We start from the raw sequence: 12,452 nt of genomic DNA, 5'->3' as shown, positions 1-12,452 counted from the left end.
CCAAAGAAGTCTTCCGAGAGTCTTCCGAGAGTATTTCGAGAGTCTTTCGAGAGTCTTCCGAGAGTCTTCCAAGAATTATCCCAGAAGTCTTCCAAAATCAGTCTTATATTTGAAAAATCTGCATATTAAGCATTCAAATGACCTCAAAATAGAGAAGACTTCAAAATAAATTTTTAGATAATAAACAAAACAGTCAAATTAGGTTGAATCTATAATTTTTTAGAAACTAATATATAAAACACACAAAATACATATCCAAAATTTATATACCACTTTAGGCAGAAGACTTCGGAAGACTTCCTGAAGACTTCATGGGAAGTATTCTACAGGAAGTCTTCCAGCATAAAATGCATTAGAATGCTTTCTAAGAAGGCTTCTGAGAAGTCTTCTGAGAGTCTTCTGAGAAGTCTTCCAAAGTCTCTCAGATCTGAAAAAACCTGCAAATTCAAAAACATTCAATTGACTTCAAAACAGAGAAAAACTTCAAAAATGAAAATTTTATGCTTACAAAATAAACAAAACTATCACACTATGTTGAATCTATAGCTTTTTAGAATTTAACATATAAACACACACATAAATTCATATCCAAAATTTAGAGATGTACCTTTGAAAGAGTGAAATATGAGAATCATGTAATGAAAAACCTGCAAAAATAAGATAAATTAGTGAGAAGACATAAGAAAAGTGAGAAATAGATATAAAGTTGAGATTAGAGAGAGGTTGGAGAGTTTTAGAGTGAGAAACATTACATTTTTGTTCCAGTCATTTAAGAGGAAGAAAGAGAATGTGTAAATTTTCTTTATATATGGAGACAAAAATTCCAATTAAGTCAAATATTTTTGACCCAGAAGACTTCTGGAAGACTTATGGAAGACTCATGAAAGACTTATGTAAGACTCATGGAAGACTTATGGAAGACTTTGATTTAGGTGGGAAACCTAAATTATTCCAAAATTTAGGCGGGAACCCTAAATTTTACTTAAATTTAGGCGCGATGTGACGGAAGACTTCTTTTTAAGTTTTCTGTGAGTCTTCTAGACCCTAAAACCAAATAACTATGCAAAAAAAACTATTTTAAACTTAAAAAAAACTTAGAAAGTGTTTAAATCAAATTATTCGATAGTTCCTAAATATATATAGGTCAATTTGAAAAAGGAAAAAAAATGAAGATAAAATTTTAAATCTAACCCTAAAGATACCAACAATACTATAACATATGTTACCAAACCCTAAACCAATGACTCATGAACCAATCTACATTCACTCATCTATGTTGAAAATAATTTAATTTCATATAAACTAAATTTACATCATTGAAAAATATTTATTATTACATGATTTCAAATTTTAAACCATGAAAATAATTTTTATAAAAATTTTAAATTATTTTTAAGATATATTCCATGAGAAGACTTTCTTTGGAAGACTTATGGAAGACTCCTGGAAGACTATGGAAGACTCTTGGAAGACTTATGGAAGACTTTGATTTAGGCGGGAAACCTAAATTATTCCAAAATTTAGGCAGGAACCATAAATTCTACTAAAATTTAGGCGGGATGTGTCTGAAAACTTCTTTTTAAGTCTTCTGTGAATCTTCCAGACCCTAAAATCAATTAACTATGAAAAAAACATTTTCTTAAACTTAAAAAAAAACTTAGAAAGTGTTTAAATCAAGTTATTAGATAGTTACTAAACATATATGTGTCAATTTGAAAAAGAAAAAAATGAAGGTAAGATTTCAGAATCTAACCATAAAGATGCATACAAAACTATAACATATGTTACCAAACCCTAAACCAATGACTCATGAGCCAATATACATTCACTCATCTATGTTGAAAATAATTCAATTTCAGATGAACTAAATTTACATCATTGAGAAGTTTTTATTATTACATGATTTCAATTTTTTACCCATCAAAATATTTTTTATAAAATTATTTTTAAGATCTACTGAACGAGAAGACTTACGAAGAAGTCATCTTAGAGAAGACTTACAAAGAAGTCATCTTAGAGAAGACTTACAAAGAAGTCTTCTCCAACGGAAGGTTATAATGGTAAAATTGAATACATGTTTTTTATTTGTTCATAAGGGGGCTGTTGTAAATTCACTAGGCTTTTGAGTTACTTTTGCATTTGATTGAATTTGGGATACACTTTTGTATTCAAAATCTAGTTTTGAATCATTTTTGGCAAATCCCCCATTTTTGATTTAGTCGAAATATATATACAGACTTATCTTACTATTTCATATATCATTTTCTATAAAATAAAAATAGATAATGATTCATTAGGTAATAACAAAATACCATTACGTGATTTTGAGACAAAAATTTGGCGTGTTACTATTCACAACACTAAACACTGTTCATACACTACTATTCACAATACAAAATACTATTCATTTTACTTTTATTAATTAATATTAGTTTAATAATTATTAGAGGCAAAATAAATACATATAAAATAGTTAAATGAATAAATAAAATCAATATATTACATATATTGAAATAGTTTATTTTAATTAATAATTTTAATATTGTTACTAGATTTTGAGCCGCCCTTAAAAGGACGAGTATAGTTTTTGTTTTACATTTTTGTTGAAATTTAATTTTTATATTTGTGTTTTTAGTCATATATATGTTTTTCTTTGTATAATATTTATCTTAAATGATTAATAAGAGATTTTAATAATTATATTAAAATAGTTGGACCACACCTATATCAATAGGTCATGTTACTGTTTTAATAGAATAGATATGTTAAAATTGTAAATATTTATTTAAAAATAATTACGTGTGATATATTTTTGTGCAATATAATTACATAACAAAATTAATTTATTTTATATATTAAATAATAATAAAAAATTTAGTTTAATTATATAATAATAAAATAGAGTTTTGGTGTTATGGTTGGAGAAAAATATTTTTTAGTGTTAAAAATACATTAAAATAGTGTAGTTTTCAGTGTTATGGATTAGAGATGTCTTAATATTTAAGTCATGGTTTTTCCATGTCATTTAGGTCGTTATAGTTTTCAAATTTTCCACCAACATATCAGTGGCAATGTGTTGTCTCGTCGAATCATCAAAAACTATATACCGCGGTTAAGGCGAAACAATGGCTAATTTTCAACGTCATTTTTCTGTCTATGTCGGAGAATATATAATGAGGGATAAATTTCAAAAATAACCACGTTTATACGTGGATAGATTGGAGATGGTATCAACTATATAATTAAACTTCTCGACAAAATATTTTTCATTTGAGGATATAACAAAAAAATTGTAAGCAGATGATGTTTTTCTTTTGAACAAGGATTATGTCGCTATATTTTCAGTCGAGAGAGTGGATGGATCAGAGAGTTGATCCAGAAAATAATTGTATTTCAAATGTTTATATCAAGGTAGTAACACTTTTATTCTATTTTCTTCAAATGAAACATCTTATCGTAAGAGTAATACTTTATTGTGTCTATGCGCGATGCAAAAATGTGAAAAACATGGATGCAAAAATCGTTTCAAGACATATTTTCTCGTCTAGATTTAGAGAAATTACTATATATAGACGAGTCATGGAGAAAATTTTTATGATGTTGGTGAGAGTTCTGGGGCAAAGGAATTGTCTGCTGACGAAAATGTGGGAGGATAGTACTAGGAATGTTGAATATTATGGTTACCATCATGGTTCTGAAGCATATGATTACATGGGAGAAGACATAGCACCACATCTCTGAACCTATAGAAGAGACCATCAATGAAGAGTCACTTCATGATAGTGTTTTCAAGCATTTGAAATGACAATTCAACAGCTTTACGTTGGTGTGAAAAATGAATTTCTCATTTGTATCTTACATTGTGCATGATGAAAGTGAAGACATAATATAATTTGGAAAAATCATGTATTGATGAGTTATCTGAAGCTTTAAAAATGCTTCTACAGTCTAATTAAGCTCAATCATCATACTATGAAACAAAGAAGCTGACACTGGCGCTTGGGTTACTAGTACATAAGATTGATGTTTGTGAGGCTAATTGTATGCTATTTTGGAAAAGAGAAGATCTGAATTTGCTCACCTGTCGGTTTTGTGGTAGAGAATGCTACCATTATGCGTGTGACAAGTAAAAAAAAATACCAAAACAGAGAATGTTTTACATGCCGGTTACAGATTGTCTAAAGCGCATATACCAACCCGAAGCGACTGTTTCCGATATGTAGTGGCATAAACAACATGTGTCTCCATAAATGATTATGTTATAAATTGTGTTGTAAAATGTTTATGTTATAAAAAAATGGTTCAAGTGTTTAGGATATAAACCATACAATGGTTTAAATGTTTAGGGGTTAGAGTTTAGGGACAAATACTTAGGGTTAAATAGTAACGGTTTAGTGACTACTAATTCGTGGCTGTGTTAAAAAAAAAGAATTGGCTCGATTAAATTTTGGTTTCGCGGTTAAATGAAACTTAGCCACAACTATTCAATGGCTGGGTAGTGGATATTTAAAAATAAACCAAAAATTAAATTGGTTTGCACCTAATAATTTGGATTTGCCACCAATTTATTTGGTTTCGTTGCTAATTATCCCTAAAAAATATCGTAGAGCCACAATGTAGCCACATTATTCTTTTTAGGCTAAATTTTAGCACTTTCTTTTGATCAACTCCCCTCATTCTCATTACGACACTTAGAAAAAACAAGTTTCTCTCCAATCCGAAAGCCTCGCCACCTCCGATCTTCGTCTTGCCATATATCGTCCTAAGACTCGCCCCCTCATATCTTCATTGTATCGCTGTCTGTCGTTCTAATGTAGTTGTCTGTTCTTTTCTTCTTCCTCGATTCAATCCCTCTTTCTCGATTCTTCTTCTATAATTTTTACGGGTTTGGTTATGGATTTTTGATCCTTCTTGTTTGATTTTTTTGCATGTTTTGTTTTGGATTTTTACCGTTCTTCTTCAATTCATTTCTTGCATGTTTAGAATTCTGGTTTTCGATTTTCAATTCTTATTCGTCGATTCGTTCCTTGCTTGTTTAGGGTTTTGATTTTGGATTTTCAAGTTGGACTAAATTCTGATTTATTTTTTGGTTTTGCCGATTTTTTAGGGTTTTGATTTTTCCAATTGATTTTTATTTTGCCAATTTTTAGGGTTTCAAGTTGGATTACGACTACAATTTTTTTTATTGTTTCTGAGTTGGTTTTCGTTTTGGTTGTGACTAATGCTTATATTTCTTCTTTTGTGAACAAATATGAATCAAGACGAGTAACACAGACATCATATATGTCTCCACCAATGCCATTAGGAGCTATGAGACTGACTGTTTTCTCACTTCGTTCAAATAGCTACTCACAAATGACTCAAAATGTGATGTCCAATGTTCCTGCTAGGATATCCCAGCAACATCTCCATCCAAATAAAGTCAATGGAGCTCTATGGTAAGTTAGACAGTACTTGCGTTTCTATTAGATTAAATTAGATATTTTGTTGACTGTGTTTATGTTACACTTATCAAGACATTGTTAGATATATGTATATATATTGATTTTATAGTTATTCGAATTGTTTCATATAGTTATATATAGTTTTTTTGCTTATGCTTTACATTGAATATTGTTAATGTTGCTATTTTGTTATCTTTTTTGGTTTGTTATTGACCCTTCTATCCACTAATTTATCCGTGCAACATGGAAATGTTATTATATGGGATAAAGGAATAGTTGAATGTATGTTCCCTAAGAAATGATGAAAGTATGGTGGCAAACGTTTGTGGTATGTGTTTCAACTTAAACCATTTTCATAGATATTATGTTTTCCTTTTATTTGCTAATTGTTTTGTTTTCCTTGTAGCAAAATTATTATTGAAAACTTCAGTTCAACGACTTGGTCTCTGGTCTTTGGAAGAAGAAGATGAGGATATCAGTTGGGGAAAGAATTAGCAAGGAGAAGAGGCAAAACAAGAAACCAAAGTACATTAGCGATGAAGACTAGACATACCTCATGGAACATTGGTTAATAAACCAGCACGAAAGAAGAGCATGAAAGCTGCCAAGAGCCGCAACTTTGACCTTGTAGATAAAGAGGTTCACAAGGATAATGCAAGACCTTGGTCCTTTGCACGCATTTGATAAAACATGGTATCGTTTAATGTCTTTATTTCTTTTAAATATATGCTTTCTCTAATGCTATTTTTTTTTATGAACAAATCTCTAATGCTCTTTAAAAATTGTTTTTCAGATGGTTGAGAATGATGCTAAAGAACCACCATTATACATTGGCTGTCTGAAAGACACACACACACACACACACGCAAAGATGGTACATTTTTGGAGTACTGAGCTGAAGAACTCGTCACTCAAGCTGAGATGAAAGCCACACAGATTTCTAACTCTGAGGGATCACTGAAGAATCCAAGCGCAACATCAGCTCCTTCACGCATCCTGTTAAAAACATTCTATTTGAATGTTATGTTCTTATTATTACAATCATGTTATTTTTTGCCTAGTGTTGAAGTTTTGTAGATGGAAGTTGTTAATGTGCATGTTTTTCTTAGAATTAGGCTTTGATTATTAGAAAATGATGTGTTATGTTTTGATTAGTACGAGTTTAGAATTTGTTTGATGTGTTATGTTTTGCTTTGTGTACAAATTCTTTAGAATTTGTTTTGATGTGTTCTATTTTAGTTGGAGTTAGGCTTTGATTATTTAAATATGTCGTATTTAAAATGTGTTTATGTGTTCTAATTGTGTTCTGTTTAGACTATTTTAATGTGTTTTGTTTTGATTGTTTTGACTTTGCTTTCATAGACAACTCATGCCAAAAAGGGCATGTAGCGCCTTATACAAGAAGAATCCTCCATCTGGCAAAAGTTACACCGTCTTTTATCCGCAACTTCGATATGGAAATGCGGTTATCTAGTATGGAAACATGCCTCGAAAGCATCACGACTGATGTTGGTGATGGCAAGACAGACATATCATGCATGAAGGAAGACATGGCAGCAACAAGGGCTGCCATCAATCAGCTCTTCCATAATATTTTGCACCAACAAATCCATGTCTCTTCTGCTTATGTACCTATTGCTACTAATCAAGCCAATGTTCTTGCTATTCCTGAACAGATAGTGCAACTTCTTACTCAACCTACTCCAACAACTCAGCCACAAGTCCTTCCTCCAACCCAGCTAGAGAAGTCATAGATGGATGTTTGATGTCGATCTGTGGGATTGCAAATGCCTTTGTAGAGTTAATTGTTTTGTTCCTATGGTGTCATCTTGTTTACATGGATTTAAAATCTTAGTTGTTGTTAATGTTTTGTATAAGCATTGTTGGATTAGTCCTTATTTAGATTGCTTTCAACATTTATCATGAACAATTACAATATGTAGTGTATAATTATATTATAAATAGTTTAGTATTTTGTCAGAATTTTTTTTTTTGAATGCATGTTAAATTTGTATTCACCAAAAAACTGCTTTACATCAAGTGCATCTTATTTTTATAACTCTCCAACCGAAACAAAAATAACTACTCCCTACTTCCGAACCAAACCGCAAGGACACCCCACCCCCCAGTTTGTTCGCTTCCCTCACACTTACAAGGATGAATTTGTTCCTAATTTTCTTCTCAATGATCTTCTCCAAGGTTGCATGTTGCATAGTCGGCGCTTCACCATGCCTTTTCTATTATGCTCTCTCCACAAATTATGTATTGCACACTGCATTGCATATCTGATGCAAAATAGTGCTTTTGCATCAAGTGACTTGTCTACAATGATTATCTTAAGAGCATTCCAGTCAACAGAGTAAGAATTTTAAAGGATCCCATTGCTAAGCTTCTTCCAAATGAACGATGAGAAAAGACAATCAAAGAACATGTGGCTTTTTGTCAGAATTTGTGTTAGCTTATTTAGATTTTATGAAATAGCGAACATTTTTGGTTTCTACCCTACAATGATTATCTTAAGAGCATTCCAGTCAGCAGAGTAATAATGATATAGGGTCTTGTTTTAGGTTTCTACCCAGACTAATCATATAAGTGATGTCTGTTTTGGAGAATTAGGATAACCCAAATCATAACGCCAAAATTGATATTTTAGTGTCATTTTGTTTATTCAACCACAACACCAAATTTCATACCAAAATAATATTATATTGTTAATTTAATATTTTAGTTATTTAATTGATAATAATCATATTTAAGTTATATCCCGTTAAATTTTTGTTAGTTTATGTTTTTAATATTTTTTTACATTTTATATTTTATAAAAATATTAGTTAAAAATTAAAATATATGTTATTAAAATAAGATATAAAGTATATAAAATAATTTTTATTTTATTTTTCTGAAAATAAAATGAAAACACAAAACAATACAATATATTTAGTTTTAATTATAAATTTAATCTAATTTTTAAAACTAATTTAACTATATTAATAAATATTTTATAAAAATACATTTTGATATTTGGTGTAATAAATAGTATTACATCAGTGAAATAATATTCAGAAAAACATCAAAATTTAGTGTTTTGGTGTTTCATTAAAGTTGGTCTTAATTAAGTTTCAGTCCATATACTCTCATAAAAAACCTAATATAACTAATTTATGTTAAGTTACAAAAAAAAAAAAAAAAAAAAACTAATTTATGTCTTTCTTTCTTTTTGTATTCCAAATCAATAATCCCATGAGACATGCGTCAACCTGCATCGTTCTTTTGGTGATTCTTAAAAAAAGCTTTGAATGATATTCCTAATTAAAAGATAAATACGATGCTACAATGGAATAAATAACTAAAATAACTTTTGTATATGGAAAAGAGTAAACTAAATAAAAATAAAATAAAAAGAGTGGAAAGGAGAGAAGACAACAGCACATAACGAGTATATGGGCTCACAAACTCTTATATATATTTTCTTTTCTTATTCTTTTCCAATTATTAATATCTATTGTTTCTTACCAAACTAACCACATAATATAATATATTACCGTTATAAGAAAATAAAATAAAATATATCTTTGCTTCTATATGTGTGTATGTCATTTCATGTATATATACACACCGAACATTGTTCTTCACTGAAACATTTGTTTCTGAAGCACAAACCTCACACCTCTGAACACTTTCAAGAGTACATATCCCCGAAAAAATAAATAAGAAAAGAGCCATGGAAGAAAATCAACAAGAAGCTTCAATGGCACTAGTTCCCGTAGACAGCTTCTCTTACAGTTGGTTAGTTAACTTTCCTTCTTTAGAAGTTTCCATTGATGATTATCATCAAACCTACGAAGACTCTTCTTCTTCCTCCTTCATCGAGATGGATCCAAGATTGCCTCCTTCAAGAAGATTCTTCATCAACAAAGCCCATGAAAGTAGCTTTAAGTTCGATAACTTTGTCTCTTTCTCCGACCAAGATCACTCTTTAGTTCACGCCGACGAGCTTATCCGCGACGGCTACGTCGTGCCTTATATATCAAAAGCCACGTCAGCAGCTACCGAGGAAGAATATACGCCGTTGGATACGAAAAAGGAGAAGAAGATCGAGACGCGTGACATTAAAAACAAGTCTCCTTATAGAAAATTGAGAGTGTCGAAATGGGTTTTGTTCAAGTATCTTGATTTTTTGACCCCACTGTGTAAAAGATTAAGGAGATGTAGATCCGCTAGATCACCTGGAGGTATTGGAAGCGACACGAGGATCCGTGTAAGGACGTTGTCCAGAAGCAGAGTTTATTCTGTTGAAACAACGTCGTCGCCAAGAATAAGTTTTGCAGATGATTATTATTGGAGAAGGTCTTGCGATTCAGAGAGTTCCATTTACGAAGCCGTTCTTCATTGCAAGAAATCTTTCGGTATCTTGTAGATATCATTTTTTGTTTAATTTTACAGTTACTTTTGATCATGTATTAATTATTGTTTGTTTATTTTAACAGAAAATTGAAAGTGAAGAATCAATCCATGGAAAAGGAGCAGCTAGGAGCCTAGGAGTAGAGATGGAGAATATTAGTACTTTATACATGGAGTAGGGGAGAGAGAGAGAGAGAGCAACTTGTAATGTGTCTTTTTGTTGTTAATCTCTCTTGAATTAAATAGTTTGATGTGATGATTCCATGTGAATGTGTCATCAGATGTGGATCAAGGATTTTTTTCTTCTCTTTTTTTTTTCTTTTTACATGAGTGGGCACATATATAGGTCATATAGGCATCTAGCAGAATCAAGAAAATATTTTCAGATTTTCTTGGCTATTTTTATCCATATATGTAAGTTAAATAGTTTCTTTTTATATATGTAATCATATATGTGCCTACCCATGTTTTACTTTCTGGACCAATTGTGTTTCAATATTTCTTACTTTTTGTGCAAAACTTGTCTTTTCTTGTCTTAGCGATGTCATACGGGGATGTCATCATATATTTGCATGATTAAACTCCTTATATTATCATAATTGTAACTCAAAACATTTAAATCAAACACAGAGAAGCAAAAAAAGGAAGTTCCAAAAACATAATATCCAAAACGTTATCAATATATATTTCGTAACCAAGGTGAAAATAGTCCCTTGTAAGTGGGTTCTAGACTTCTTGGTAATGGTTAAGGCCGATGATCCATTTTTGCTAGCCGCTTTTGTACTGTTTCAGTAAAATCAGCACGACGTGTGTATTTTCTAAAGATAAAGTTAGATTCCGGGATAATTTGGAGATTATTACTCAAATACCACATAAAAGTTGTTATATGACAACAATATCATACATCTTTTGAACATTATTCAAATGTTTGTAAACCCTTAGTAGATTAAAATAAACACTCTTGCTAAGTTTTTTCTAACTGAAATTATTTATAATTAAAAAATCATTAAAAGCATTAAAAAATCTACGTCACAAATAATTATAATCCACGTCACACTGTGATCAAAAGATAGGGAACATAACCAAATGATGTTTAACTTAAAACTTCATTCGTCGACTAAACCCTCACCGCCGTTTGAGCAGACATCGTTGTTTTCGTCCGAAATCGTCTTCTCCGCAATTGTCTTCTTCGAAATTGCTTTCTCCGCAAGTGTCTTTTCCGAAATCTTTTTCGAAATCATCTTCTCCAAAACTTTCTTCTCCGCAAGCGTCTTCTCCGAAATCGCCTTCTCCGCAAGCGTTTTTTCCAAAATCGTCTTCTTTGCAATCGTCTGAAGTCGTCTTCTCCGGTATGTTTCGACGCTTTACTTTTTTGTTTTTCTAGTTTGTGATTGAGTTTGATTTATAGTGTGGCTGAGTTAGTTTTCTATTGCTGTTGATTTATATTTACAGTAGTGGCTGAGTTAGTTTTCTATCGCGACTGATTTATATATATAATTGTGGCTGAGTATTTTTTGGTGGCTGGTATATTGTATGCTTTACGTCTGATTTATCATTGATATGTTATATATGTATTTTATGATCAGATGGATGTTTTTGAAGATCAAGCACGAGATTACCCTCCAAGACTTTACGCTGAAAGGGCTTCTAATCTTGAAAATAAAGACATTAATCACAATTTCCATACGGGAGACATCCCTCACGTTATTTTGTATTTGAGTTATGTTATGTTTATTTTGTATTTGATTTATGCATTGTTATATAGCTCAGCCGTGTAGTTCATATATCTCAGCCGTGTCATTTATACAACTCAGCCATACCTCAAACATACCCTAAAATCGGAAAATATTTATATAATTCATTTGTGTCGTTTAGATAACTCAGTCGTATCGTTTATATAACTCAGCCATGCCTCAAACATACCCTAAAATTGGAAACTGTAATTGAAGTACTTAACAAAAATATATTGAAGCTCCTCTTATCAACATCAAGTGAATATAAATTGACTGAATGTTTGTAGTTTCTTGAGTTTCCAAGTTGAGACTCTAAAATGATCTTGAGATATATGTTCTCTTACAATTACTTATATAATTACTTACAAGACTTTAACTTGATCTTGAACCCCAAATCATATAAAGTAAACCATATACGATGTACTTTCATTTGAATGTGTGTACTTTCTTATATTTCCTAGTAGACATCCTTAAGAACCCTAAACCCTATATCCTATACCTTAAACCCTAAACTTTAAATCCTATCCGAACAGTATCTCAGCCGTAACGGTCCTATAACACAGCCGTTAAGTATAAGTTATATCGCGAAGTTTCTTATTTTGGGAAGGAACAAAACCATAAATTCGGGCATGCAAATTTTACTAAATTTTATTAAATTTATCTCGCGAGGTTTCGTCGTTCTATATCTCTCTATATATTTCCCCTCTCAGAAACCTTGTCTCTCCCATCACATACTCTCTAGAAAAACATAATCCTCGTCAAAGTTACATATTCTCTCTCCAAAGGCCTATGTCATGTCGATTGTCCCTGGTTTGACATCTAAGTTACAAAGCAATGTCAATGCCATACTAAGTTCTGCAGATCGGGATAACCT

At 31.2% G+C, this 12,452-nt stretch overlaps 1 protein-coding gene across 1 annotated transcript; it reads left to right on the top strand.

The window, feature by feature from the left end:
• The first annotated feature begins 9,052 nt into the window (after positions 1-9,052).
• LOC106315847 (probable membrane-associated kinase regulator 6) lies at positions 9,053-10,291 on the top strand. The gene is made up of 2 exons (XM_013753676.1): positions 9,053-9,850; positions 9,932-10,291. The coding sequence occupies exons 1-2, from the start codon at positions 9,166-9,168 to the stop codon at positions 9,937-9,939; spliced, it is 693 nt and encodes a 230-aa protein (XP_013609130.1). The 5' UTR covers positions 9,053-9,165; the 3' UTR covers positions 9,940-10,291.
• Positions 10,292-12,452: the final 2,161 nt, after the last annotated feature.

This window comes from Brassica oleracea, chromosome C9 (assembly GCF_000695525.1).
Source record: "Brassica oleracea var. oleracea cultivar TO1000 chromosome C9, BOL, whole genome shotgun sequence".
Classification (NCBI taxonomy): domain Eukaryota; kingdom Viridiplantae; phylum Streptophyta; class Magnoliopsida; order Brassicales; family Brassicaceae; genus Brassica; species Brassica oleracea.
Note: the sequence above shows the minus strand (reverse complement) of the source record. Positions and strands in the feature narration are given on the sequence as shown.